Source organism: Sorghum bicolor, chromosome 5, assembly GCF_000003195.3.
Source record: "Sorghum bicolor cultivar BTx623 chromosome 5, Sorghum_bicolor_NCBIv3, whole genome shotgun sequence".
In the NCBI taxonomy this organism is placed as follows: Eukaryota; Viridiplantae; Streptophyta; class Magnoliopsida; order Poales; family Poaceae; genus Sorghum; species Sorghum bicolor.
Window position 1 is genome coordinate 13,563,092 of NC_012874.2, and position 26,828 is coordinate 13,589,919.

At 42.0% G+C, this 26,828-nt stretch overlaps 4 protein-coding genes across 4 annotated transcripts; 2 read left to right on the forward strand and 2 right to left on the reverse strand.

Annotated features, from left to right (window-relative positions):
- LOC8071561 (aquaporin SIP1-1) lies at positions 2,908 to 6,364 on the forward strand. Its single transcript, XM_002449265.2, has 3 exons — positions 2,908 to 3,429; positions 3,526 to 3,798; positions 5,981 to 6,364. The coding sequence occupies exons 1-3, from the start codon at positions 3,118 to 3,120 to the stop codon at positions 6,134 to 6,136; spliced, it is 741 nt and encodes a 246-aa protein (XP_002449310.1). The 5' UTR covers positions 2,908 to 3,117; the 3' UTR covers positions 6,137 to 6,364.
- Positions 9,432 to 12,581, reverse strand: LOC8071562. The gene is made up of 6 exons (XM_002450545.2): positions 12,230 to 12,581; positions 12,067 to 12,106; positions 11,455 to 11,987; positions 10,127 to 11,359; positions 9,917 to 10,035; positions 9,432 to 9,824 (listed from the first exon to the last, which is right to left on the reverse strand). Exons 1-6 carry the CDS (start codon positions 12,579 to 12,581, stop codon positions 9,432 to 9,434), a joined length of 2,670 nt encoding a protein of 889 aa, XP_002450590.2.
- Positions 13,423 to 15,749, forward strand: LOC8059108 (60S ribosomal protein L18a). The gene is made up of 4 exons (XM_002449266.2): positions 13,423 to 13,518; positions 13,621 to 13,736; positions 13,838 to 13,901; positions 15,151 to 15,749. The coding sequence occupies exons 1-4, from the start codon at positions 13,504 to 13,506 to the stop codon at positions 15,490 to 15,492; spliced, it is 537 nt and encodes a 178-aa protein (XP_002449311.1). The 5' UTR covers positions 13,423 to 13,503; the 3' UTR covers positions 15,493 to 15,749.
- Positions 20,752 to 22,576, reverse strand: LOC8071563 (putative serpin-Z6A). The gene is made up of 2 exons (XM_002450547.2): positions 22,002 to 22,576; positions 20,752 to 21,858 (listed from the first exon to the last, which is right to left on the reverse strand). The coding sequence occupies exons 1-2, from the start codon at positions 22,497 to 22,499 to the stop codon at positions 20,947 to 20,949; spliced, it is 1,410 nt and encodes a 469-aa protein (XP_002450592.1). The 5' UTR covers positions 22,500 to 22,576; the 3' UTR covers positions 20,752 to 20,946.

A 26,828-nucleotide genomic window follows, 5' to 3' on the forward strand; every position in this document is an offset into this window, starting at 1 on the left:
AAATACGTGTTTGGCCGGCTTGGGGCTCACACTCTTGGCATTCTAGCATACATAACATCCTTGTGAGCCTAAGCAAACACCTCCCACTCATCTCCTTCATAGATTATACATCTTTGTGAGATTGGGAGTGATTCCAAGTGCATTTGCTTGAGTGATTGCATCTAGTGGCACTTGGGGATCGTTCTAGCTGCGGTTTTCTTGTTACTCTTGGTGGTTGCCGCCACCTAGACGGCTTGGAGCAGCGGAGGAGGATTGGCATGAGTTGGTGATTGTTCGTGGCCATCTTCCGGTGATTGTGAGGGGTCTTGTACCTTCCCCGGCGGAGAGCCGAAAGGTAACTCTAGTGGATTGCTCGTGTCATTGAGTTACCTCACTTGTGGGTAGGTTCTTGTGGTGTCCTAGTGAGGACGAGGTTCGTGCTACACCTCTTAGCCACCGAACCACCAAGTGTTGGTCGACACAACGGGGACGTAGCGTGCCGGCAAGCACGTGAACCTCGGAAGAAAAATCGGTGTCTCAATTGTGATTGATTGGCATTCTCCCGGTGCTTGATTGTTGATATATTGATGATTGGTTCATCCCCTACACGGCGATATAAATATCTTTTCCTCTCCTTTTACTTACCGCAAAGTAGTGTAACTAGTTTTAGTTGCTAGTTTTGACTTGTGTAGTTAAGCTCACTAGTGTAACTTGTAGAAGACCTAGAGCTTGTGTGCATAGTGTTCCCAGCAACTAGAATTATTGGATAGGTGGCTTGCAAACACCCTCTTTTAGAGCTAGAGCAAAAAGCTACGCTTTGTTTTTTACTAACCTCTTGCTCTAGTGAGTTTGTAGATTTTTTTTAAATAGGCTATTCACCCCCTCTAGCCATATTAGTACCTTTCAATGAGCTAGATCGAGCTACTGAGAAATGTATGGGCATATGGCCTAGACAATTTTAGTTGTTGACGTGATAAGTGACTAGCTCGTTATGGCTCGTGAGCAGCTCACGAGCTGGCTCATTATAAAACGAGCTGGCTCATTGTAAAACGAGTCGAGCTCGAGCTGAGCTATTAATGAACGAGTCGAGCGAGCTAGCGAGTTACGAGTTTTTCTCCAATCTTAGCCCGTATGTTGCAACGGGGAAAAACATCAAATGGTCATTGAAAGTGATGACATAATGTTACATATCTATTATATTTATCCTTTTTATAATAAAGTCCATAATTTATTTTATTGATAACCATGAATCTATGGTATTAGATAGTTAATATTTATAATAATATATAGCTTGAAGACATATTTATTTAAAAAAAATTAGTCAAACCTTATCTTACTCTAATATTACCTCTTAATATACATTAGTATTATATTAAAACATAAAAAGTTTATTACTAGCTTTCCTATCAAATATGAATATCAATTAAATGTATGTAGATTATGAACACATGGGTTTATAAAGTGTTTATATGACATAACAACACATCGTGCAAAGGTAGTGGAAGCATCCTCAAGCATAAATTTAGGTAAATTAGTAAATCAGTGAGATATGCAGGAATGGTACTAAAACTTTTACCACAAATCAAACATCACATTAAATAGGCTACCATAAAATTTTCATAATAATTAGAGCAATTTTAATTGTACACCAAAAAGCATAGGCAAGCATCTCCAGCAAAAAATATACTAAAATTTGTGATATCTTTTGTTTACTGGATCTACATTGGAGCTGAACAAAATTTATTTTGTAATTTTTTGATTTTCTATAAATTACTACGCATTTATCAGTATTCAACCGATTTAAAGAATAAAAGAAAAGTAAGTTAATAGAACAAACGCTTTGCATATAGCTTCCTGTACTTTTATTATTCTTTTCTTCCTCTTCCACCATCGTGCCCACGATTTCGGATGGAGGCGGACAGATTGGTGGACAGCTTTGCACCTAGGTCTCTATACTTTTTTTATTTTTAACGTGCTCTGATATGTATAGAAAGTTTTGCATTGAGAGGCCTAGAAAAGCATCTATTCTTTTTTTTCCTCTTCCACCACGTACCACGGGCCAATTCCAAACGGAGAACATGGCTGAGAGAAAGTTTTGGCATACTGAAATTTTCATAATTATATATTAAAGATAGAAGAAAAGATGGAAGAAAACTCTTATAAGGTCTTCTTCGGATAAACTCAATCTCTCATAGTATATCTATATCTTCTATACCTAACATTAAAGAACAAAAAAATTCCCTCTATTTTCTTTTGTCAAACCTCCTAACTACCCACGTAGTGGAGAGTCTCTTCCATTCATCTTTTTTTTACTTTCCAAATTGCACTTAAGTCCATCGGGTCTTGTATGAGAATCAACCTCAGGAGTAAGAACAATTCACATCTAGCAATGATACGTAGTCTGATTCCTATATATGGCCCTGTTTAGTTCTCTACCCAAATTTTTTTCATCTATCCCATCGAATCTTTGGACACATGCATGGAACATTAAATGTAGATAAAAAAATAAACTAATTACACAGTTTAGTTAAGAATCGCGAGACGAATCTTTTAAGCCTAGTTACTCCATGATTAGCCTTAAGTGCTACAGTAACCCACATATGCTAATGACAGATTAATTATGCTTAATAAATTTGTCTTGCAGTTTCCTAACGAGCTATGTAATTTGTTTTTTTATTAGTTTCTAAAAACCCCTCCCGACATCCTTCCGACACATCCGATATGACACCCAAAAAATTTTCGTTCCCAATCTAAACAGGCCCTATATTGATCTCTATTGTAATGCGTATGAGTGCATTTGTTAGTCTATATAAATTAAACAGAAAATTAACATTTTTACCATAACTTTTTTTTAATATGTATGTATGAATCGAGAGGGATTTGCTATGTTTTGCGAGGTCCTAAGGCAAAGATAAGCATGGGTCGTCGTTATCTTGTTGGACTTGGGAGAGAGATAACAGAGTCAATCAGAGGGAGAAGCACGGCGAGAGCGTGCTCGTCGTGGGTACCCCTCTCCGTCAACCGGAGCGCGTGATCGATCGAGCTGCCGTTTCCATTCCTAAACCCCAATCCAATCTTGTACTTCCGATCGAGCCGCAAACGCGGCAGCAGGAGGAAGGCCGGCGCCGGCGCGGACTGATGGCGATGGGAGCGGCGGTTCGCGCGGCGGCCGCGGACGCCGTGGTGACGTTCCTGTGGGTGCTGTGCGCCTCCGCGCTCGGCGCTTCCACGGCGGCCGTCACGTCGTGCCTGGGGGTGCAGGAGGGCGCCGGCGGCCACTACGCGCTCCTCGTCACCGCGTCCCTCCTCGCGGTGCTCCTCTTCGCCTTCGACCGCCTCTGCGGCGCGCTCGGCGGCGCCAGCTTCAACCCCACCGACTTCGCCGCTTCCTATGCCGCCGGACTCGACAGCCCCTCCCTCTTCTCCGTCGCGCTCCGCTTCCCGGCGCAGGTGCGGTAGCGATCGGCCTCTTTCCTCCTTATTATCTCTCCCGCCTGAATTCAGCGTGGAATCAAGCCGAATTATGAGCATCTTTCTTATTGCTAGGCCGCCGGCGCTGTGGGCGGCGCCCTGGCGATATCGGAGCTGATGCCGGCGCAGTACAAGCACACGCTCGCGGGCCCCTCGCTCAAGGTGGATCCCCACACAGGCGCCCTTGCGGAAGGGGTGCTCACTTTCGTCGTCACCCTGGCCGTGCTCTGCGTCATCGTCAAGGGCCCCCGCAACGCCATCCTCAGGATCTTGTTGATCTCAGTCTCCATTGTCTCCCTCATCGTCGCAGGCGCAGAGTACACCGGACCGTCCATGAACCCAGCTAATGTCAGTATCTTTGCCTCTCCTTTCATGTTGATCTCTCTCTGTTTTTTTTGCTTCAATTCAATGTCCACGGGTAGTTTTCCGTCACCATCTTCTTCTTACTGCTAATTTTGTTACCAAGAACATTACATTATGGCATTGGTCCAGGCCATGAGAAAACCAAATTAAATGTTTTTCATGTGTGATATTGCATCCTGGAACCCTACAGCTTCAGAAGTACCATTCCTAAAATCTAATCTTCAATAACTATAATGGGCTTAGCAACAAAAGAACATACATACTGATGGGAATGTCATGGCCAAAACTCAGCTTCGATCAGGTTGCAAAGTTTCCTTCTACTATAGCAATTATCAGAGAAGTGTTTGTTCAGAAAAACATACTGCCAGAAATATCGGTATGCATTTGGCAGTTTGAAGCATTTCTTTTTATGGTTTACTACTACCTGTCAATTGTAGTAATCTTTTATTTGGAGAAATACTTCTCTTATGTTTGTGATGCAAAAGTTGCTTATTCATTATTTTTTGCTTTTGTTTGTCCATCTGCATTTGAGCAGACAAAGAGTACTGCTTACAAAACAGTCTTGAGTCCTTACTTTTTCGTTTTTTCTTTTTTTTTCAAAGGAACATCACCCTGTTATGTACAAGTAGAATGCATGGTGCTTAGACACAAGTGCTTAAGCAGAGAGATTGTTGTCATATCACTAAGCATCGGTATAGAAGATAGTTCCTACGATGCAAACATGGTTATATAGGCTCAACGACCATGTTAGCATTAAGCATTTGTGCTAACTTAAGCATCTTATCCACCTTCTAAGCATCGAGCGCTAATGATATGTTGAAGAAAGTTTTTCGCTAAGCTCCTCTGTTTTAAAAGCTCTTACCAAGGTGGTGCCAACTTTCTGTGAGAACGAAAATAAATTTTTGTTGATATATTATACTTTTTTAGGAAAGGTTAATGTAGACTGCATTTTAGTTTAAAGTTTGGCACTTTATATATGGGCATGGCTTGAATTTCTTTTTCTAGAACATGGTCTAGCTAGATGAACACTGCTATTTTGTTAGAAAAAAATATTTTCAGAATTTTATAATTTACTGTTAGATTGGTGTAAAGTTAGAAAAATAATGGTCAAAGTTATATCACATTACCACTAAGATCATAGACTAATCTGCACATAATTTTCAGTTTTTGAAGCCGAGTTTTTACAATTTTATTGGTACACCATTTTTAATTTTTGTCTAAGGCCTTGTTTGGTTACACCAGAAATTCAAAAACTTTTCAAGATTCCTCATAGCATCGAATCTTGCAGCACATGCATAGAGCATTAAATATAGATAAAAAAATAATTAATTGTACAGTTTGCCTGTAATTTGCGAGATGAATCTTTTGAGCCTAGTTAGTCCATGGTTGGACAATAATTGTCAAATACAAACAAAAGTAATATAGTACCCAAAAACTTTTCACCCAGAGAACTAAACAAGGCCTAAATCTAATCCAAAATGTATTTTTTGCTGGAAGGGATACAACTTTGAAACTGGAGGATGTACCCTACCCATCAAATGCTTTTTTATTAACAATAAGCCAATCACTATTATCGATGAGTAGTTGTATTTTGGCCATTATCTTACTTACTTTGGGCCTATAGGAAGTCTATTCAATTTGCACTCTACTTTGATAGTTTGGTTGTTGGGCCAACCAGTCAGGCTGAACCTCGACAACTCAAACTTAGCTGTGAACTGAATTCACTCAAGTAGAAGAGCTAATACTCAAGAATGCTGCTGCAGTTGTCTGATTTGAAGTTGTAAGCTCTCATTAGTAGTTACTATACCCATCTATTCATAACTCTGGTTTATATATATGCATTATTCCACACTTTTATGACAGGTAAATGTAATTTGTTGATATGAAGCCAAAGTAATCGACATAGTTAGAGGTTATTTATACTGATGGCATTATCAAAGCATATTTCATAGATATTAGTTTTTTTTTAGGGCTCAGTATGCTTCACATAGTATTTTTAAATCCTGAATGTGTTGTTAACTTGTTTTAAGTTATTTCTCCTTTTGAGCAGCTCGGAGGTATCGTTTTGTTTATTTTCAGCTATGAACTTTGTAGGAAAACAAGCATTAATCATATCTTGGTTTCCATTTTACTTAGTAATTTATTTTTGGTCAATTATAATGAATAGGCATTTGGCTGGGCATATGTTAACAATTGGCACAACACATGGGAGCAGCTTTATGTGTACTGGATATGCCCCTTTATTGGGGCCTTGCTTGCTGGATGGATTTTTAGGGCGGTGTTCCTACCACCGGCACCTAAGCCCAAGACCAAGAAAGCATGACAACAATTCAAGCTTGTATTGTATTCATATACAGTCATCAATCGGTTGTGGATGCTGGTTTTGAAGAAATCAGCAAACAGAGGAAGGTCAAATAAGCTCCTGTGTTGTATTTGATTTCCTCAACTTCCCACAAATTGGGTGTTGTCCTATGTTACTTATTTCTCATCAATCAATAATGTATGTGTACTTATAATTTTGGGCCAGTAAAGATGTATTTCTAGTTCTTTATTTTTTTTCTTTATGACTATGGCAAAATCATCGATCTCAGCTGAAGCTGGAGTACATACTATCTACTACAGTAGAAGAAAGCCAAACAAAATAGGGCACAGATGGTAAGTGAACAAACAACTTGAATTTAGGAACTTAAATTTTGTAGAACAAACTATGAAATAGGTAACAATTGAATGACTAAATGATAATCACATAATGAGTAAAGGGTTCTCAGATTATTTAGGCTTCACTTGACTGCGGAATTTAGAACCCTCTCATATAATAGAACAGACCAACACCTGGGGCCAAAGGAAATATTAACTTTTTAGAAAGCTGAGATAGCATAAGCTAACTCAACATTTAGTTTGCTTAGTTTGCTTCCCTTTGCAAAAAGGACTCCAAAACCACATTTGGAAATAAGTTTTGAATAGAAGAAAGTAAACTTATGAATGATCTTATATCATTAAAAATATTGCATATACATTTGTGATAGCACAACAAAATATAGTCGGTACTAATATTGCATATACATTTGGAAATAAGTTAAAAAGGAAGCGTTGTACAGAGGTACATCTTCTATGTTAGGGGGGCTCATCAGTTTCCAAAGGAGTATCTACACTGAAGTACATTGTTTAGAGGACGTGCATAGCAAGAGATGAATCAAAGTACATGAAACCAGGTCCACTAAGGTTAATATGAGTAAAGCAATACAACAAAAAGAAGGAGCACAAACTTATGACATAAGAGTTTCGGCCATCAACATTGTGCCATCTGCACACAAAGACCACGAGCATGATTGCTGCTGGCACTTGAAAAGAACCAAACCATATAGAATCACCGAAAGGAAATACCTATGTACAATTTTATCCAAAAACAATTGGTAATCAACTTAGTATCTTGATGAAAAATTTGTTAAAAATTGGCAGATCAATTATGCAGAGTGGAATTTCCTCTGCGGGTAAGCAAATTTCATTTATGTTAAAAATTAAATTGTTAGGCATCTATATCTTGCTAAGTGCAGGGAGCAGTAGGTGTAATGCTTGTTTTGCAAACTGCAGCGATAAGTATGCGGCGAACGGTCCAAAACTACAGGTGGCAATGCTATCCTGAGCAAAGTAATCCATGTTTATATAGCAAGAACAATAGTACATCAGGTTATATCATGTCAGAAGCACACCTATGAGCATAATTGTAAAAGATTATTATATAGTTCTTCTAGCAAATATGTGGTTTGCTCCAATCTTGCCGTGTGACTGGTGTAGAAGTTTCATGCATGTTCAAAAATAATTTTTTTTTGAGATAGCATTTTACCTCAAGCAAGGAAAATACCATGATTTCCTTTTGTCTTTTTGCTGCCCATACCATCAAGTAGGATTTGTTGTCATATGCACATATGGTCACCTCATTGCTTATTTTTGCACAAACGTAGTATAATTATTTGAAGAAACCTACAAATTTGACCAAAAAAGAAAAACTTAACTATAGGAAAGTGGAAGAAGACTATTATATTTAATCAAAAATAGGAAATAGAGGAGTAGGCACATGTCTGGAAATAAGGAAATCATTGCTCAGGACACAAAAATTTGTCATGGATGGTGGAACATATACATGTAGGGGAAAACAATAACCTAAATCAATGGATTGACATAGCTCTGGTAGAAGTATCGAGAAAGGACAAATAAGAGTAAAATACTGAAGAAGCCCACGAAAAGCCCCGCTCGTGCGCTCCGTCGTCGTCGACCTATTGAGAGAGGGAAAGAGGGAGCAAACGGAGAGGAGGAGGGCGTCGGGGTTAAAGTCGGGAACCATTGGAAAGGGGAAGAAGCTGGAAGGAGAAGCGGGAGCCACAATATATATTTGTCTTACCGGATTCGAACGCGAAGCCAAAAAATTAGAGGAGAAGTTAAAGAAGCCCACAAAAAGTAGAAGAAGCAGTTACAAGGGAGAATCCACTTCAAGGATCTGGACCATTGAACAGGGATCCAACGGCTAAAGATGGCAACGGGTACAAACCCGTTGGGTTTTGCCATCCCAAACCCATGCCCATTAGTATAAAATATGCCCACTAAAAAACCCATGACCCGTCACGGGGTTTGATTTTGTGCCCAAACTCATGCGGTTGTCCGTGCCCGTCACAACATGTCATAAGATGGTCATCTAGTCAAGTGAGCAAGTCTACTCTATAGCGCACTAAAATACTTAAAGTTGAATTAATTGGCAAGGTGGGATTCATGTTATGTGTTATTACACCTCCGCACTAGAAATTTACGAGTTCTGACAGAAAACTCACCTCTAGCATGCACTGGGCCATGACCTGCTAATGCTCGGTGCCAACATCAGTCATATCTTTGAGTCCAGATGAACTGAGTGCATGCACTAAGACGCGCTAGCTAGCTGCAGCTTTCACATAAGGAGCTTCTACTTAAAAAAAAGTATGGAGCATGCATGTTCTCTATTTCGTTTATTTTTTCTTGCATTTTTGTACTTTATGTACTAATTATATTCAAGGTTCAGCTAGGCGCTAGGCGTAGTCGGGGCGCTGACCCATTGCCTAGCGCCTAGTCGGAAGTACTCGGTCCTAGGCGCTCCTAGGCGTTTTCCTAGGCGTTTTGGCAATATAGCCATAAATTATATATATATTATATATATGACTATTGACTATATGTCTATATATATATATGTATATAACTACTATATATGAGTCACAGACTTAGTATTTGTGCCAGTAGAGTAGTAGACATACCTGAGTCCTAGTCCTGCCTGTTCCTAGCTCCTGCATGGCTGCAACTGCAACACATTTTTACAGCTAGTATTAGTCAATAACTCAATACTCAATAGACAGCTAGATAGGAGTATAGGACACTAAATTGTGACTTATCTGGATGATTTCAGCAGCCTCCCATCCATGAGCACACCATACCTCCAACTGGTGATTACAATACAAGTGGATAGGACAATAATAGAAGTGCACGACACAATTTATAAATAAAGCACAGCACAAACACATAGTTCTTAGTTCAGGTCTCACAAATAATAAAAGAAGGCACACAGACACATAAACAAGGTGACACAGCTGCAGTCCATATCATATTTCTTCTTCACTGTAGTCCCTATTCTCATCTTCATACTCTTCTTCTTCAGACTCAAATTCTTCTCCTTCATAGAGCTCCCTCACTCTTGCACTTCTACGCCTCTCAAGCTGTTCATCTGCTCCCACTGCCTCTCCAATGACAGACCAAGGTATCCCTGTACCTTCCATCTCATCTTCCTCCCCATCTCTAAATTCAACCAATGCACAATCATCCCCACCTTCTTGGAGAAAACCTTGAGCTTCACATGTATCACTAGATAAAAGAACATCAATGATTTTCTTTGACTTGATCTTTTCTCTCTTACTAAGCAGCTTGGAGTTGAATTGGATATACACCAGCTTGTTGAGGCGGGCTGTAGTAAGCCTATTCCTCTTCTTAGTGTGTATCTACAATTGAAAAAGAGGATTCTTAGTTCTACTTCTACAATTTAATTGTAACAATGCTGAAAATGAAATGTTCATAATAGATAGGTACTAACCGCTTCAAACCCACTCCAATTTCTTTCACAACCAGAAGAGCTTGATGTCAAAGATAGGATCCTTGTCGCCATCTTCTGTAAAGCTGGTGTTTCATATCCATACAATCTCCACCATGATGCTGAAATAAGAAAAGAACACCTCTATTAGTTTAGAAAACAGCAGCAAACAACCTTCAGCCATGTTGTTTAGGAATCAGGAACAGGAAGTACCTCTACCTGGGTTGTAATCAAAATTTTCAAAAGTCCTAGCAAGCTTTTTGCTAAAGGGTCCTTCTCTATTCTGAAACTTCTTTAGTTCAATGTTGGCAGCCTGATGCTGCATGTCCTCATCATGGTAATAAAATTTCTCAACACAAGCTATGAACCCTTCTGATATTTTGGGCTGATCAAATATTGATGGGTCACTATAGCTATAGTGAGGATTCAACAAATAGGCTGTCAAATGCAATGGAGAATCAAGTCTTCCATTCATCTTCTTCTCAACAACAGCAATTACATCCTTGAACCGAGCCTCAACAGTTCCAAATGCATCTTTGATCTGTTTCTTTGCCTTTAGCAGTTCTCCATAAACGAAACCCAAGGATGGTCTCACATCACCATCAACCAAACGGAGGACTTTGACCAATGGCTCAAAAACAGCCAATGTTAGCTTCACATCCCTCCAAAAGCTTGGACTCAATATAGTTGTTGTTGCCTCTTTTCCTTTCTTTGATTTCACATCCTTCAATGTGTCCCACTTACTATGAACCACCATCTTCCTTAACTGGTCCTTCTTCTCTTGCATGCTAGCCAAAGTGAGAAAGTTTGAAGCAAACCTAGTGACTCCTGGCCTCACTACCTCTTTCCCCTCTGTGAAGCATCTCAAGCACTCCAATGTCCTTGTGTGGCCATAGGCAAATATGGTAAATGCCTTTGCTTGGTCAACCACTTTCTTGAACCGAGGCATGTTGCCAATTCCTTGCAGCATAAGGTTGATTGTGTGAGCTGCACAAGATGTCCAAAATATATGTGGTCTCTTCTCTTCCAATAGCCTCTTTGCTCCCATGTTGTTAGAGACATTGTCAGTCACTACTTGCACCACATTGTCTGGACCAATCTCTTCAATTGCTTTGTCCACAAGTTCAAAGATGAGCTCACTGGTATGTGAGACATCTGACATCTCCTTAGAGCTGATGAAGGATGTTCCCTCAGCACAATTGGTGCACACATTCATTATGCTTCTCCTCTTCCTATCTGACCAAGCATCAGTCATAATAGAGCAACCATTTTTCATCTTCTCGGCTTCACGCTCCTGCAGCAAACTCTTTGTTCTTTCATATTCTTCTTCTAGCAACTTCCCCCGCAGTGCATCCTGAGTTGGAGGTACAAAACCTGGACCAAACTGTCCAATTGCTTCACACATTTGCTTGAACTCATCATTATCAAGTGCATTGAAAGCAATAGCTGCCAACAGAACATGAAAATTAGGCCCATTTTGCACCATCTAATGAACTTTTAAATGTAAATAAAGATTACAGAATAGTATACTAGCAAATTACCATGTGTATAGGCCCATTTTGCAATGTACTTATGCACCTCATTGGTTCTTTCTTTCCAAAGTTCCTTGTTCAGCTGTTGTTGCTTCAAAGATTCAGACATGGTAGCTTTAGGATCAATAACACGTGTCCATTTGTCAATGGGTCCTAACTTGTGGGGCTCTGAACTTCCAACACAGGTGACTTCATCTGAATCTGCTCCAACCCTAGATACATGAACTTCCTCTCTAATTTCTAGCTCACGAACAGTCTTCTCCTCCCTCTTCCTTTTTGCATCAGCTAGTGCCTTTTTGCACTTCTCTTTAGCCTCCGTAGCCTGTGGTGTTCTAGCTGTGCATTTCTTCACATTCTTTCCCTCATGAGCCAAATGTTGCTTCAACCTATGAATCCCTCCCCTCATCTCCTTATCACAAAGCTTGCACTTCACCTTGTCCTTATTGTTACCATCAACAAGAACACCATATTCCCATCCAACATCATCCGAATTCCTTTTCACGACATTTGATCCCTCTGTTCCATTCTCAGTTGATGACATCCTACATTCATGCAATCAGAAAATAGAAAATACAAATACAGAGACATATTACATGCACATTCAGAATTTCAGATTCAAACAAACAGGCAAGGAGAGGAACATGGGAGAGAGCAGGGGAATCTGAGAGCAGGGGAGAGAGAGCAGGGGAGAGAGCAGGGAGAAGAGCGGGGAGGGAGAAGATTTGAGAGTAGGGGAGAGAGCCGGCAGAGGAAGGGAGAAGAGCAGGGAGGGAAGGGAACTCACCTTGGAGGCTTCGGGTGGCCGGCGGGGAGGGGTACGCCGTCGGAGACAAGCAGCTTCCGGGGACGAGCAGCTTCGCGCCGAGCAGCTTCCAGGGACGAGCAGCTTCGCGACGAGCAGGGGAGGAGGAAGACCGGCGGGTGGGGGAGGAGCAGGGGACAAGGAGGGGAAGAGCAACACTGGCTGGCCGCGGGTGGAGCTCGCCGGCGGGGAGGAGCTCGTCCAGCGTCGAGGAGGAGCACCGGCGGAGACGACCAAATGGCTGGCGGGAACCCGTCCTCTCCCTCTTATCCTCCGCGCCCGAAATCGCGCCGCGCGGGCGGGAATCCTTTGTGGACTCGCGCGCAGGTTCCATTTTTTCACGGAACCCCGCGCTCGTCCGCCTCGCGCCCCTCCGCGTCGCCTCCGCGACGCCTCCGCGCCGCCTAGAACCGCCTCCGCGCCGCCTAGCGCCGCCCAGCTCCGCCCAGCGCCCAGAACGGCGACTAACCCCCTAGGCCAGGCGACGGGTCTCGACTAGCGACTAGTCGCGCCTAGGCGAGCGCCTAGCTGAACCTTGATTATATTGTGTGATGATATGCCGAATCGGGTTTAAAAAACCCATGGGTTTGCGGGTTTGGGTACTGCGCACCCAGACCCATGCCCACAAACCCGCTGGGTCTAGCTTTTGCCCTATTAACAAACCCACAGATAGCGAAGTTGACCCATATCCTTACCCTAATAGAGCAAAAATCCATCGGATTTCGGGTCTCGGGTACCCATTGCCATCTATGATATTTTCAGCCAACGTTTGTAGGGGAGAATATGCAAAATTATTAGTACGGCCCAAAACTTTATCAGCCCAATACACTCCATTGGATAGAACAAGTTAGGCCTTGTTTACTTCCAAAAAATTTTGCAAAATATGAATAGTAGCATTTTCGTTTGTATTTAACAAATATTGTCCAATTATGGACTAGCTAGGCTCAAAAGATTCATCTCGTTAGTTCCGACCAAACTGTGCAATTAATTTTTATTTTTATTTATATTTAATACTTTATGCATACGTCTAAAGATTCGATGTGACGGGAAAATCTGAAAAATTTTATAATTTTTTTGGTAACTAAACAAGGCCTTAATCAAGCCCATAGTATCAGGCCCGGCCCATTAGGGTTCCTCGCCCAACCTATAAATACCACTCCGCCTCCGCCACCTCACTCGTCAGCCCCCGTATCACCCCCGGCTTAGGTTTAGGTCTCCTCCTCTCCGCCGCCGCCAGCTGCGGAGAGCTCGCCAAAATGGTTGCCCACAGGGTAAGCTTCTTTCGGCGGCGCCGCCTTCTCCGCGCTTCGTTCCTCTTACCGGCGTGGCTGCTGATCTGGGCCGTTTTTTTGTAATTCGTTTCGACCCTGCAGTTCCATCAGTACCAGGTGGTGGGTCGCGCGCTGCCAACCCCCGCTGATGAGCACCCCAAGATCTACCGGATGAAGCTGTGGGCTACCAACGAGGTCCGCTCCAAATCCAAGTTCTGGTCAGTGCCTTGTTGCCTCGTTGACGATGATACCATGGTTATCTTGTTGCTTTGGTGTGTGTTTCGTGACAAATTGATGGATTGTGTCTTTGCGCGCGTAGGTACTTTTTGAGGAAGCTCAAGAAGGTTAAGAAGAGCAACGGTCAGGTTCTCGCTATCAACGAGGTACAGCCGGTCCACCTCTTACTACTAATGCTGATCTATTTGATGAAGTTGTGTAGATAATGCAGAAACATTTGATGAATTTGTTAGTGTGTTTCTTTTTCTGTTTTTATTTATTTATGTTGTGAAGTTGATGCCCTGGCGAGTCAATACATTCGATTGTTGCTCTATTAAATGCAATAGATGAATGGTTAATGGTGTCCAATTTATTTAGAAGTGAGTAGCATAGGCAGGCCTGTTTCAGTTGAAATCTGAGATTGTAGTGATGAACATTGTCATCTGTTTTTTCTAATGTTGGATCCTGGGGATTTGGTTTGCTCTTGGATTACATCATGAGTGTCTGACATTGTACATTAGATGAACATCTACTGGAGGATCATTTCATAAGAAATCTTCTGCTACCTCTGTTTGCATTCGAGTTTTATTTTTTTGTCTTTGATTTTATCTTTTCAAGCAGTGTAAAACCGAATATATCTTGGTACACATTTTTGACAAAGTACCTGTGATTACAACTACAAGTACCCCTTTTATACTGCACAATTATACTCTTTAATTAAAATATTTTAGTTGAATGTTGATTAGTCGAAGTCCAAATTAGCAAGTAAATGCAAACTGGGTAATGCATGCTTACAATTTTCAGCATTAGATTGCTAAAGTCTTGAAGAGCTCTTAACTAGCTAATGCATTCAAGAGCTTGTTGGAGCTATGCCATCGTTTTGTCCTTTTCAATCATATTATGCCCTACCTTGCTATTTGTATGAACCCTGTTGATCTGACTTTGTAATGAGATGTGGTAGTTCGGCATTATGACAATCTGATCAAGTATTTGGCTGGTGACTGATGCTTAACTATTTTGCAATTTCGTAAGTTGTTGAGTGGGTTTCCTTGTGGCATTTTGACTATCCCTATGTGGATGTAGCTGTACAAGAACTAATGAGGATGGGTTTGCAATCCCAAAATTAATTGTCTTCTAAGATCCAATGGGGAAATTGAATGATCAAGGGATGTAGAAAATTTGTTTCTGTTCATCATTGTCCCTTGTGGCATTTTGACTATCCCTATGTGTATATAGCTGTACAAGAACTAATGAGGATGGGTTTGCAATCCCAAAATTAATTGTCTTCTAAGATGGCTGTAGAAAATTTGTTTCTGTTCATCATTGTCCCTTGAAGCACATGTTCTCAACAAATTGAAATGTAGTGTATGTTTTCTTTGTCATGTCTGCTTCTAAACATGCTTTTATCTTTCACAGATATTTGAGCGTAACCCTACCACAATCAAGAACTATGGCATCTGGCTTCGTTACCAGAGCAGGACAGGTTACCACAACATGTACAAGGAGTACCGTGATACCACCCTCAATGGTGCTGTGGAGCAGATGTACAATGAGATGGCTTCCCGTCACCGTGTAAGGTCACCCTGCATCCAGATCATCAAGACAGCAACAGTTGACTTCAAGCTCTGCAAGAGGGACAACACCAAACAGTTCCACAATTCAAAGATCAAGTTTCCTTTGGTTTACCGCAAAGTCAGGCCACCAACCAGGAAGCTGAAGACCACCTTCAAGGCTTCAAGGCCCAACTTGTTCATGTGATCCAACTCATCCTGGCACCATCCGAAAACTGTGAGCCTGGCAGTCTGGAGGGTTTCTAGTTCAGGTTAATTAAATCTACATGCAAAGTTTCTGAATTGTAGTTGTAGGTCCATGCAGTGGCCTTTATTAGCTTGATGAATATACCCATTTCTTTCTGTCCCTTACCATCTTCTGCCTTATAAATTATAATAGCCATTTCAGATCTCATCTGCTTTAAGCTTTATTCAAATGTCTAAATTAGTGTTTGCTTATGGCTATGTGGCTGCTGTCTTCCCTTTGTCAAGTCAGTTGCAATTGCAACATGATCTGGTCAAAGTTGTTTTACGATTTGTTAATTTACCAATTGCTTGTTTAATTGAGTATATTTGCAATGCTCTTAAGAGTAGTAAATTTTGCTAGTTTGGTGTTTAAGTTCTGATGTTCTGTGTTTTTCTCAAAAAAATGTTTTCATTACTAAGGAGGGCAACTTTGCCAAGGTTACCAACTACAAATTTGATTTTCTTTTTTTCCCAGTTGCCAAAATCACTGTTGCTACTGGATGTTCGAACTTTCCAGTCCATGAGCTATTTTATTTGGTTTCATGGATGAGCATCTTAGCCAACATTGTGTAGAAGAACATTCTACTTCCAAAGTTGTACAGAACTCATAGTGCTTTGAATTCTCATGTTTTCCTCCATGCTGCAGCATAACTTTTTTCCTTGACATGTAATCTATTTGTTTTCCAGTACTCCTGTCCTAAAATAACTGTTGTTCTCGCTTCCTGAGAAATAACTTAAATTAAATATATATAGTGAAAATATCAATGCTTATGATACATAATTAGTATCATTGAAAAGTTCTTTAAATCTAGTTTTTTTAAATTATTTGGAGATACAAATGTTGCATGTATTTTCTATAAACCTAGTCAAACTTGTGACACGAAAACCTAAAATGACAATTATTTTGGGACGGAGGGAGTAGGTGACATGGTCTTGAGTCTTTTGCCTTGTATTTTGAATCCAATTGTGTTAATATTTTGGGCAACTTTGCCAAGGTTATCAATATTTCCTTTGGTTTCCTTTTTTTCCCAGTTGCCTATATCATCCATTGCTTGATTGCTGTACTCAACTCACCTTCTTGGGTTTATTGTAGGCATTCTGGCAGACATCATCCTATTCCAGAGTTTTTTTCTGGGATCTGTAGTAGATGTTTGCTAAGCTAAAGGTCCTTATCCTGAAAATTCACAAGATCTGGATTGCCTTGTATTTTGAATCCAAGTGTGTTAATATTTTGGGCAACTTTGCCAAGGTTACCAATATTTCCTTTGGTTTCCTTTTTTTCCCAGTTGCCTATATCATCCATTGCTTGATTGCCGCACTCAACACACCTTCTTGGGTTTATTGTAGGCATTCTGGCAGACATCATCCTATTTCCACAGTTTTTTTTCTGGGATCTGTAGTAGATGTTTGCTGAGCTAAAGGTCCTTACCCTGAAAATTCACAAGATCAGGATTGCCTTGTATTTTGAATCCAAGTGTGTTAATATTTTGGGCAACTTTGCCAAGGTTACCAATATTTCCTTTGGTTTCCTTTTTTTCCCAGTTGCCTATATCATCCATTGCTTGATTGCCGTACTCAACACACCTTCTTGGGTTTATTGTAGGCAATCTGGCAGACATCATCCTATTTCCACAGTTTTTTTCTGGGATCTGTAGTAGATGTTTGCTAAGCTAAAGGTCCTTACCCTGAAAATTCACAAGATCAGGATCAACTCGTTATTCAACTATTTACACTGTTTTTTTTCTGGGATCTGTTGTAGATGTTTTCATTTGCTTAGCTAAAATTCACAAGATCAGGATCATCTCATTAATGTTGCTTTTTCCTCCCTGATCATTGGTACCGATTATGGTCCACTGGATTTAGATTCCATGGCTCGGAATAAATGTGATAAAAGTATTGTCATTGTTGGAATTGAATTTCTTGGTCCCTAGAAGCCATTTGAAATTTCTGTTATTTGTTACTCCCTCCATCCTAAATAATAATATGTTTGACTTTTTTGACTCCAAGTTTGACCACTCATCTTATTAAAAAAATTTGTGCAAACATAGTTAAATTTAAGTCATTCATTTAGAACTGATATTTTGTACAAATTTTTGAAAAAGATGAATGGTCAGACTTAGTGTTAAAAAAGTCAAATGTCTTATAATTTGGGATGGATTGAGTATATTTGTTTCTGATTGTATCCATTAGGTTGAAGGATTTGTAAAGCCCCAGCTCAAACGGAAAACGTTTCAAAGTGCATTATCTCGAACAATGTGGACTTAGAGTCTAAATAAGACTTGAGTCTTATTTTTTCTACCTCTTTCTTCAATGCTGCCACATCAGTAAAATATTATAAATAATATATAATTAATTGTCTTGGACTGTGTGATAGAGTCTTGTATTGTGAGTGTCTTGGTTTGCTGGGACTGCTCTGATTGTATCCACAATGCAAGACTCTATCACAAGTTTAACACAATTAATTACATATTATTTATGGTATTGAAGAAAGAGGTAAAAAAATAAAACTTCAAGTCTAATTTAGACTCTAAGTCTATAATGTTTGAGGTAATAAATAAATTTAGACTCTATGATAGAGTCTGTATTGTGAGTGCCTTTAGATTGAAGGATTTGTAAAGCTCCAGGTCAAACGCAAAACGTTTCAAAGTGCTGCCGAACGTCTTTTCGCGATTGCAGTTACGGACACGTGCAGCATTGTTCGGCATCTGATTTGCAGGCACAGCTAATTTATCGATAATGCAGAGGTGAGAGCAACTGCTAATTTATCGATAATAATTTATTATCCTGTCCGTCCTTGAAAGCTGTAAACACTTTAGACCTTTCATTGTCATGGTGGAGTAATAATTTACTCCGGCAATTTTAGTAAATGGTGAGCTTGGTAAGACCTTTCATTGTCGTTGTGGAGTAAGATATTAGCTATCTATGTTATCTATGCTATTTTTATATTTCTAAAGTAAAAATTAACAGATGTGCTATTTGGTTTGCTAAAATAGCAAGTTTGCTATTTCTAAATTTTTGGTTGTCATATATATCTTGTTGTTCTCACTAGCTAATCTATACAAAGACTGTTGTAGAACTCTATATTTTGAGTGAGTTTTTTATTTTACACAATAGCTAAATCTTGTAGTTTAGAATATAATTTTACTTAGTCTCTTGGAGATGCTCTAAGGATCTATTGTCTTCCGTTCTATTTGTTTTAGCAGTAGATTTCCTTCAATCTCTTGAATAAAGCAAAGTCCTTGGGCCTCCTGCATTTGCCAATCCATTTACATCATAATTAGGATTTTCCAATTATTCAATATGTTTTTCCTAAGTAATAATCAATATGCTAACAACACACTGATTATCATGGAGGCTATTCTTTCTCAAGAGACTCTTTTGTTATTTCATAGCTTAAAGGTCAACTATGCCAAGAGCATGATGGTGCCAATCAATGTGACTGAAGAAAGATTAAGGCCCTGTTTACTTCTCCATCCAAAAATTTTTCATCCATCCTATTGAATCTTTAGTCACATGCATGGAACATTAAATATAGATAAAAAAATAAACTAATTACATAATTTAGTTGAGAATCGCGAGACGAATCTTTTAAGCCTAGTTAGAGCATCTCCAAGGGCTTTGCAAACAAACTTTGCATTGTCCTATTTGCAAAAAAAGAGTAGAAAATACCCCTCCAATGGTTTTGCAAATAAGGTTTGCAATTTGGTTAACTTTGCAGATAGAGGTTGAGGCTTTGCATATATGCAAACCTTTCCACCACTTTGCATCTACAATTTCAGCCTTCCACGTCGGACTCCGTCTCCCCCCTCCCCCCCTCCCGCGATTTTTGTACGCCCATCCGCCCTCCCTGCCGCGCGCGCCTGCCCTCCCTACCGCGCGCGCCCGCCCTCTAGCTGCCGCGCGTGCCCGCCGTCTCTCCAGCTGCCGTGCGCGCCCGCCCTGACGCGAACAACGATGGAGGTGGACGGAGCCGAACTGACGCGAACGACGACGGCTACGAACGACGAACGCGGCCTGAGCTGGGCGGCGACTGGCGCGAAGACCTAGGCTGGGCGGCAACTGGCGGCGACCTGGTCTGGGCGGCGACTGGCACGCAGGACGTACGTCAAAATGGCGTGAAGAGAAAAAACGCGCGGGCGCGATCGGTGAAAAAAAAAAAATTCAAGGGTGGGGTCCACACTTTGGGTTTGCCAAGTCTAAATGCAAAGTCCGTTGGAGTTGGACTATTTTTAAACTTTGCAAATGAGTTTGGGACTTTGCAAACAACACCAAATGCAAAATTCATTTGCAAAGTCCCTTGGAGATGCTCTTAGTTCATGATTAGCCTTAAGTGCTACAGTAACCTAAATGTGCTAATGACTGATTAATTAATAGATTTGTCTTGTAGTTTCCTGACGAGCTATGTATTTTGTTTTTTTATTAGTTTCTAAAAACTTATTCCGACATCCTTCCGACATATCCGATGTGACACTCAAAAAATTTTCATCTCCAATCTAAACAGGGCCTAAATCATCTGGCGAATACCAGGCTCTTTTCCTTTACCTATTTGGGACTAGGGTTTGGCTAAGCCCAAACTTGAGGACTTTTGGGCATTGATTTCCAAGTGCGAATGGTGACTTGCAAGAACTACGAAAAGGTTATCTCAGGCTGGTCAATTGGAATGAACGAACTCGGTTTTCATTGCTCTTCTGAGTTTCTTTACGTGCAACTTTCACGCTATTGGAAATAGTTACTCCCCATTCCAAATTATAAGTCATTACAAGAATCTTGTTGAGTCAAAACATTTCAAATTTAACAAGTGCTTACCAAGGTTTCAGTAACAAGAATGCAAAGGAAAAAAAAAACTAGGGCCTTGTTTAGTTCCTAGAAAATTTTGCAAAATTTTTCATATTCTCCGTCACATCGAATCTTTAGACGAATGCATGGAGTATTAAATATAGACGAAAATAAAAACTAATTGCACAGTTTGGTCGAAATTGACGAGACGAATCTTTTGAGCCTAGTTAGTCTATAATTGGACAATATTTGTCAAATACAAACGAAAGTGCTACAGTGTCGATTTCCCAAAATTTTTCGGAACTAAACAAAGCCTAAATTTTCTCTGTCGATGATTTCAAAAGCAATATCTATCACACAAGAAAAATATAGTAAAATGGAAAACATGGGGAACGTGATCTGACCTAGCGACAGCAAGAAATAGGTTTGATCGCTCTCACCAGGATGAAGTCAATCAGAAAAACCAACTAAAAATATTGTCATCTGGTCGATCGTTTCGTTTCACTATATATGCGTGAGATAGGTCTGCAAGAAGTTCAGATTTTCTACGGAGGCAACTCAATCGAACTCTAGCTTACAGTTTACTAGCTTAGTGTACTTGATAGATATGAAGTATCAGAGGCTTAATTACTACCGGCCATCACCCTGAAACTGAAGGGTCGACGATGCGGCCAACAAAGATGATAGCACGAGACACCTCCTCGATCACAAAGAACACGAATGGGTGGTCAGCAACGAAATCCACCGTCGCCGGCTGCTCCATTATCGCACTTGCTCCACAGAGCATGTAGCTGGCGGTGGCACCGTTGGCAACGGTGCCTCCCTCGTTCACCTCGAGCACCGCCTTATGGCAGACGTCCGACACGCACAGTGGCGTGCGTGCAGCGTCCTCGTCGTCGTCGCGCTTGGCCGCCATGTCGGCCAGGTCAGCTTCGCCAGCAACGAAAGCGGACTTGATCCCCATGCCGTCTCTCAGGACCTCCCTCACGCTGCCGGAGGCAGACACCTTGAACTTGGGCAGCCGGAAGGCCCCGACGGGGACCTGCGACGTCGGCAGGCGGTAGTGCCAGAACCCAGCGCCGGAGGCTATCTTCTCGACGAGACCTGGGAGCCCGTCCCGCTCGTCCGGCAGGAAGATGCACATTGAGTATTTCGGGGCGGGGTCGTCGTCATCATCATCGCCGCCGTCGCCGGTGGGCCGGTTGCTCTCTGATGGTGTTGCTCCCTTACGTCGTGGTGCTGGCGCCGGTGCTGCCGGCGATCTGTACGGGAGCTTGAGCAGCTTGTACCCTTTGCGGATGGCGATGTACTGGCTCCGCACCGAGGACATGAAGGGCACGTCGGCTGTGCTGCCGTCGAGGCGGTGGAACTTGTCCACCACCGTGTGCGCCTTGGCGAACGGCGCCTCCCATCTGCCCTTGAAGTAGATGGCGCTGCAAAGCACGAGGGTTGTGAGTGTGTCCACTGAACTTGGATCAAGAATCGAGTCGATGTGATTGTTGGTCGCCGCCGCCACACAGCGGTTGATCTCACCAACTGCCTTCTCCGCCGGCTTCACGATCGAAGAAACAGGATTAAATTTTGTTTCAGATTAGTGCAATCCATTAATACTGTGCAAGAACTGAAAGGAATTGGATGATTTCGATTAGATCCGTATGGATGCATGCATGATTACAAGTTACTACAAGATCTCACCTGGTTACCGAAGTCGACGGCGCGCGCCTCGGCGTTGTAGGACGCGGCGGCGGCGGCGTCGCGGAAGGCCGGCAGGAGCGCCCACGCGGCGTCGAGCCACGCGCCGCACGCGAACGCGACGGCCGGCCCACCGACCGCGCCCGCCCGCGACCGCGACCGCGACCGGTCCGCGAGGGCGCGCTCCCCGGCGCGGCCTGCGAACGCGGTGAGGTCGTCGCGGGAGTCTCCGCCGAGCGCGTCAAGGAGCTCCTGGAGCGTGCTGCCGCGTGCGCCGGCGGCGAGCAGCGCAAGCGCTGCGTAGACGGACACCGGCGAGAAGACGAGGTTGGCGGCGGCGGCGGTGCTAGGGCCGCCCGGCGGCTCCCCCGCGACGTCGACGACGGGGGGCGGCGCTTGTAGTTGTAGTCGCCTGGTGAAGCAGAGCGCGAGCGCCGTTAGGCCGGCGGCGTTGGACTTCTTGGGGACGGTCTTCCCTGATCTCCGTCGCTTTCGCGTCATGGCTAAGTTGAATACTTGATCGGCGACGGTTCTTTTTTTTTTTCTTTTTTTTTTTTTGGTGTGTGTGTCTGTCAGGATCGAGTCGCGGTCGCAGTAGGAGCTCGGTATCAATATATGGAACTTTTGTCTAGTTCTCATAGAAATCCACTATCAGCGATTAATAATACCATAAAGCAAGTATTCCATTCCAATTTCCTTGCCATCGGCGAAAAATCCTGTGTGGACGTGGAGCCTGCAACACTGATGCCGTCATATGGCGTCATGTCGATGTGTGGACGCACCCAGAAGATGTCCAGACGCCCCGCGCTCCCGGCTCGGCTCCATATCAGTATCATGTCTACTATCATATTCTCAAAAACCTTTATTGACAAGATCATTACAGTTATAAGAGGATTCTGGTAGACTGGTGTTCAACACCCTTCCAACCCTATTGCCTACAGGTCATGGGAGGATATCTACCAATCTAAAGACAATGGAGGACTTGGTATTAGGGATCTACATCTTGTTAACAAAAGTCCTGTTATTCACACCGCTAATATTGCAAATTCCAAAGATCCCCTCTTTTTAGCAGTCTTAAAATCCAAATATTATCCTCATACTTCTTTCTGGCAACCGACTAATAACTCCTCCAAATCAGTTTTTTGGTCCTCACTCATGCAGGTTAAGAAGGACTTGCTTCATAATGTTACTTACCAAATTCATGCAGGCTGGTCTACCCCTGGCTTCCGACCTGGGACTCCATTCACCTCCATTTACTTCAACATGTTAATATTTCACCTCTGCCGGAAACTGTTTCGGATCTCTGGCTTCCTCAAACCCAAGATTGGAATTTTAACATGTTAAATAACGTCTTTGATATGCAGGTTAATAATCAGATTCGCAATCTTAGAACTGTCCCGAAACAATCTCAGGATGTGCTTAGATGGATTCCAGCAAAACAAGGCAACTGCACCACTAAGAATATCTATACTCATCTTGCAGCTTAAAACATAGTTCAACTGCCTGACCAAGGAACGAGAAGTATTCTACCACAAACTAAGCAGATTCTCCAAAAGGTTTGGAAATCCCATACTATTCCTTCTATCATTTAGACCTTCACCTGGAGATTAATTCGTAGAGTGCTAGCTTCTGGGAACAGAGCCTCTACCTATTCCGATCATATTCTTCCTTCTTGTGCAGCTTGTGGTTTGCTTGAAACTGATGCCCATTTATTCTTTCATTGTGATCTTCCTAGAACTGTTTGGTTTACCTCTAGTCTTAATCTAAGAACTGACTCTTTACCCAATGAACAAGATGGCATTCAAAACATTTTACAGATTATGATCAATTCTAATACTGATGAGACTCAATTGCAGGCTATTCTAATAACCTTATGGTTCATCTAGAAAGCCAGAAATGATAAATGATTTAATAACAAAACTTAGTCTCATATTCAGGTACATGGTGCAGCTGCTGCTATGATGGCCAATCTTAATACTCTTCATGATTCTACCACTAACAGCCATAACCCTCATGACTCCAACAATGCTACCCACCATCAGACAGTTAGTAACATTTAAATTGCGGTTCAAGGTATGTAGACTCTTTCTGTCATGCAGGGACACACCCAACAGGGGCAACACCAGGCACAACAACAACCAGAAACAACTCCACTACAAGAGCAAACAATAGGGATCCCTATCTTGTCAGAATGCTTGCTTCCCTGATAGGAATTCAATGTTACACTGATGCTTCTACATCCCCTGATCTCCCTTCTAACTTATCTAGAAATGCAGGTATTGGTATTTTTATTGTCAATAATTAGGTTCACCCGGTGCAAACCATCTACATCAAAGCTGCCATGAAAGAAACGTCTTCAGTACTCATGGCTGAAGCAGCAGCGCTAGCCCTTGCGGCAACTGTGGCTAAGCATCTTCATCTTCACCAGGTTTCATTCCTCTCCGACAACCAACATCTGGTGAACTTCCTCAATAATGCCAATCCAGATGACCCACCCGACTGGAGAATCAAATATTACACATAAACCTACATCAACCTATCCAATGGAGCTGCTGTTGATACCGTTGTTTGACACGTATCCGGACAGATAGTGGAACCTAGATTAGCAGGTGAAAAAGTAATGACTGGTTGACAGAGGAGTTACCGATGAGTTATGATACTGATGATAGAGCAGCAGAATACGACCAAGTCCAGGAATAATGATTGATCTATGCCGATGGCTGATGTTAACAGTTGCTGATGCCGATGGAGGATGAGGTGCCGATGATAGTGGAGGAAGGTGTAAAAATTGTCGAGGAAATAGTGGTAGCGTGCCGATTGCCTATGATAGATAAATTAATGATTTCTATAGTTGTTAGAGTTTGTTTTGTATACGGGTTCCGTTTGGTTTGAAATTAGAATCCTAGTCGTACTTCATTGTAACTCTTTAGACAAAGTATAAATATGGACCTAGTAGCAATGTAAGAAAAAACACAATCAATCAAACACAAGTTTTTACATCTATTACAGCATCTACTTTTTCGATGACTTCGTCAACTTGCATATTTTCTTTTTACTTACGAGTTCTTAAGTATTCATCGAGTCGACCTCGGCGAGTTCTCAAGTTCCGCGTGAATACCTCTTGGCTGTGGCATCCGGGCGTATCGCTGTTGTCGTGACCAAAGTATTCGAGTTATCACCTTTGTCGGTTGTAAGGTCAAATCGGCTGGCACGCCTTAACATTGAATCGGGTATTAACCCTCTGTGTTTGCAGATCCACTTTTACACCAACACATCTTTTTGGCACGCCCAGTGGGACAGATTCAGATTCATCATCAAGATCAACATGTCGAATACTAATTTTGATACGGATAACATCATTGCCGTAACTTAAGCCAATCTCAGAGATGAGTAGAAGCAAGCTATGGCAAAAGCTATGGAGGAATACAAGCAACTATGTTTGAAATCCTTCAGTGTCAACAGGAGCGTCGAGGTGATCCAAAAGGAAGCATTACCGATGCCTCGGCAAATCACTTTTGAAGCTAATCCTGGTTGACAATGCTATTAATCGTGCTTTAATCAATCAATCCAGTGTGCTGTCCAATACTGTTTTCAATGCTGTGGCTAGAACCTTCAAAGAGGGACAGATACCACAATCTTATGTGGGCCCGGCCTATCATCAGCCAGGATCATCATCGGTTACAACACCATCGGCTCCTCGAGCCGTTGCGGGTACAGAAGTTACTTCTTCTCCAAGCACATTAGGGATGACTAATGCAAGGTTTTTAATTTCGTTATCGCAAAAATTTCGGCCACCACCGAAATTACCGAATTTCGCGAAATTCGGTCGAAATTTCGCCGAAATTTTTTTAGAGACTAGCACATGAAGTATGCTTTTATTTTTAAAAAATTAGATCTAAACAAGTATCAATATGATTTATGATTACACATCTATTGAATAGAAGAATATACAATATAAACAATAGAAAATATGAGTCTAAAGTTATATAGCACATGTATTAGTATATAATAAAATTTCGGATTTTTCTTTCGGCCACCACCGAAATTACCGAAATTCGCGAAATTTTGAACCCTGGACTAATGGGCAATCTACACCGATGAGGACTAATCCAGCAACATCAGAGGGACAAGTTCAACTTGCTACAGATCTATTGGCATCAGCAAAGTCAGATCTGTATTCCAAAATTGTCAAGTTCCTCCCAACTGGTGGGGATATGGTATGCCCCCAGACTTTGGTGCAAATAGTTCTGGGACGTCTCAAGTGGCTGACGTGACAGGCAAGGCTCCTATGACATCGGCACCCCCAGTGTCGCCGATGACTCAGAATCCCTAGTATTCTACAACCACTACTACAAGGCCTTTTACTAGAAATTCTCAGATGCCGACATTCCAGATACCTGACGCATCGACGGATCCACTACCGACGCATCAAAGGTTTATGACTCAGACAGGGTATGTCAATCCAATGATGATACCCAACTATCAGCCATCGGCAGGGCCTATGCCGATGAATGTTAACAATGGATGGATAGGGCAGTTTGTCTTTCCACAAATGGCTCAGCTGAATCATCAGGCTATGGGATTCTAGCACAGACAGATGTAGCTTGGCTTTCAGAATCAAGGGCCAATCAATCAGCCGATGAATCTCGCTCAGCAGGCTGGTGGCCCATAGACCGTGGCTAATGCTATGTTCCCGGGAGATCGTGCGCATCAGAGGCATGTGGAAGCTTATCAGTAGGCGCCAGAACCTCAACCTATACATCGGCAGGATGCCGATGCTTATTGGGCCGATAAGATAGCTGAAGTTATGAGAGATCAATTTGGAATAAA

Excerpts from the sequence above, each read along its gene's own strand:
- LOC8071561 (XM_002449265.2), top strand. The coding sequence starts at position 3,118 with ATGGCGATGGGAGCGGCGGTTCGCGCGGCGGCCGCGGACGCCGTGGTG. Across the intron at positions 3,430-3,525 it reads CGCTCCGCTTCCCGGCGCAG|GCCGCCGGCGCTGTGGGCGG; the intron begins GTGCGGTAGCGA and ends TCTTATTGCTAG. Across the intron at positions 3,799-5,980 it reads CGTCCATGAACCCAGCTAAT|GCATTTGGCTGGGCATATGT; the intron begins GTCAGTATCTTT and ends TATAATGAATAG.
- LOC8071562 (XM_002450545.2), bottom strand. The coding sequence starts at position 12,581 with ATGGAACCTGCGCGCGAGTCCACAAAGGATTCCCGCCCGCGCGGCGCG. Across the intron at positions 11,988-12,066 it reads GTTCCTCTCCTTGCCTGTTT|GATGTCATCAACTGAGAATG; the intron begins GTTTGAATCTGA and ends GCATGAATGTAG. Across the intron at positions 10,036-10,126 it reads TGATTACAACCCAGGTAGAG|CATCATGGTGGAGATTGTAT; the intron begins GTACTTCCTGTT and ends TTCTTATTTCAG.
- LOC8059108 (XM_002449266.2), top strand. Across the intron at positions 13,737-13,837 it reads CGCTCCAAATCCAAGTTCTG|GTACTTTTTGAGGAAGCTCA; the intron begins GTCAGTGCCTTG and ends TTGCGCGCGTAG. Across the intron at positions 13,902-15,150 it reads AGGTTCTCGCTATCAACGAG|ATATTTGAGCGTAACCCTAC; the intron begins GTACAGCCGGTC and ends TATCTTTCACAG.
- LOC8071563 (XM_002450547.2), bottom strand. The coding sequence starts at position 22,499 with ATGACGCGAAAGCGACGGAGATCAGGGAAGACCGTCCCCAAGAAGTCC. Across the intron at positions 21,859-22,001 it reads CCGTCGACTTCGGTAACCAG|CCGGCGGAGAAGGCAGTTGG; the intron begins GTGAGATCTTGT and ends TCGATCGTGAAG.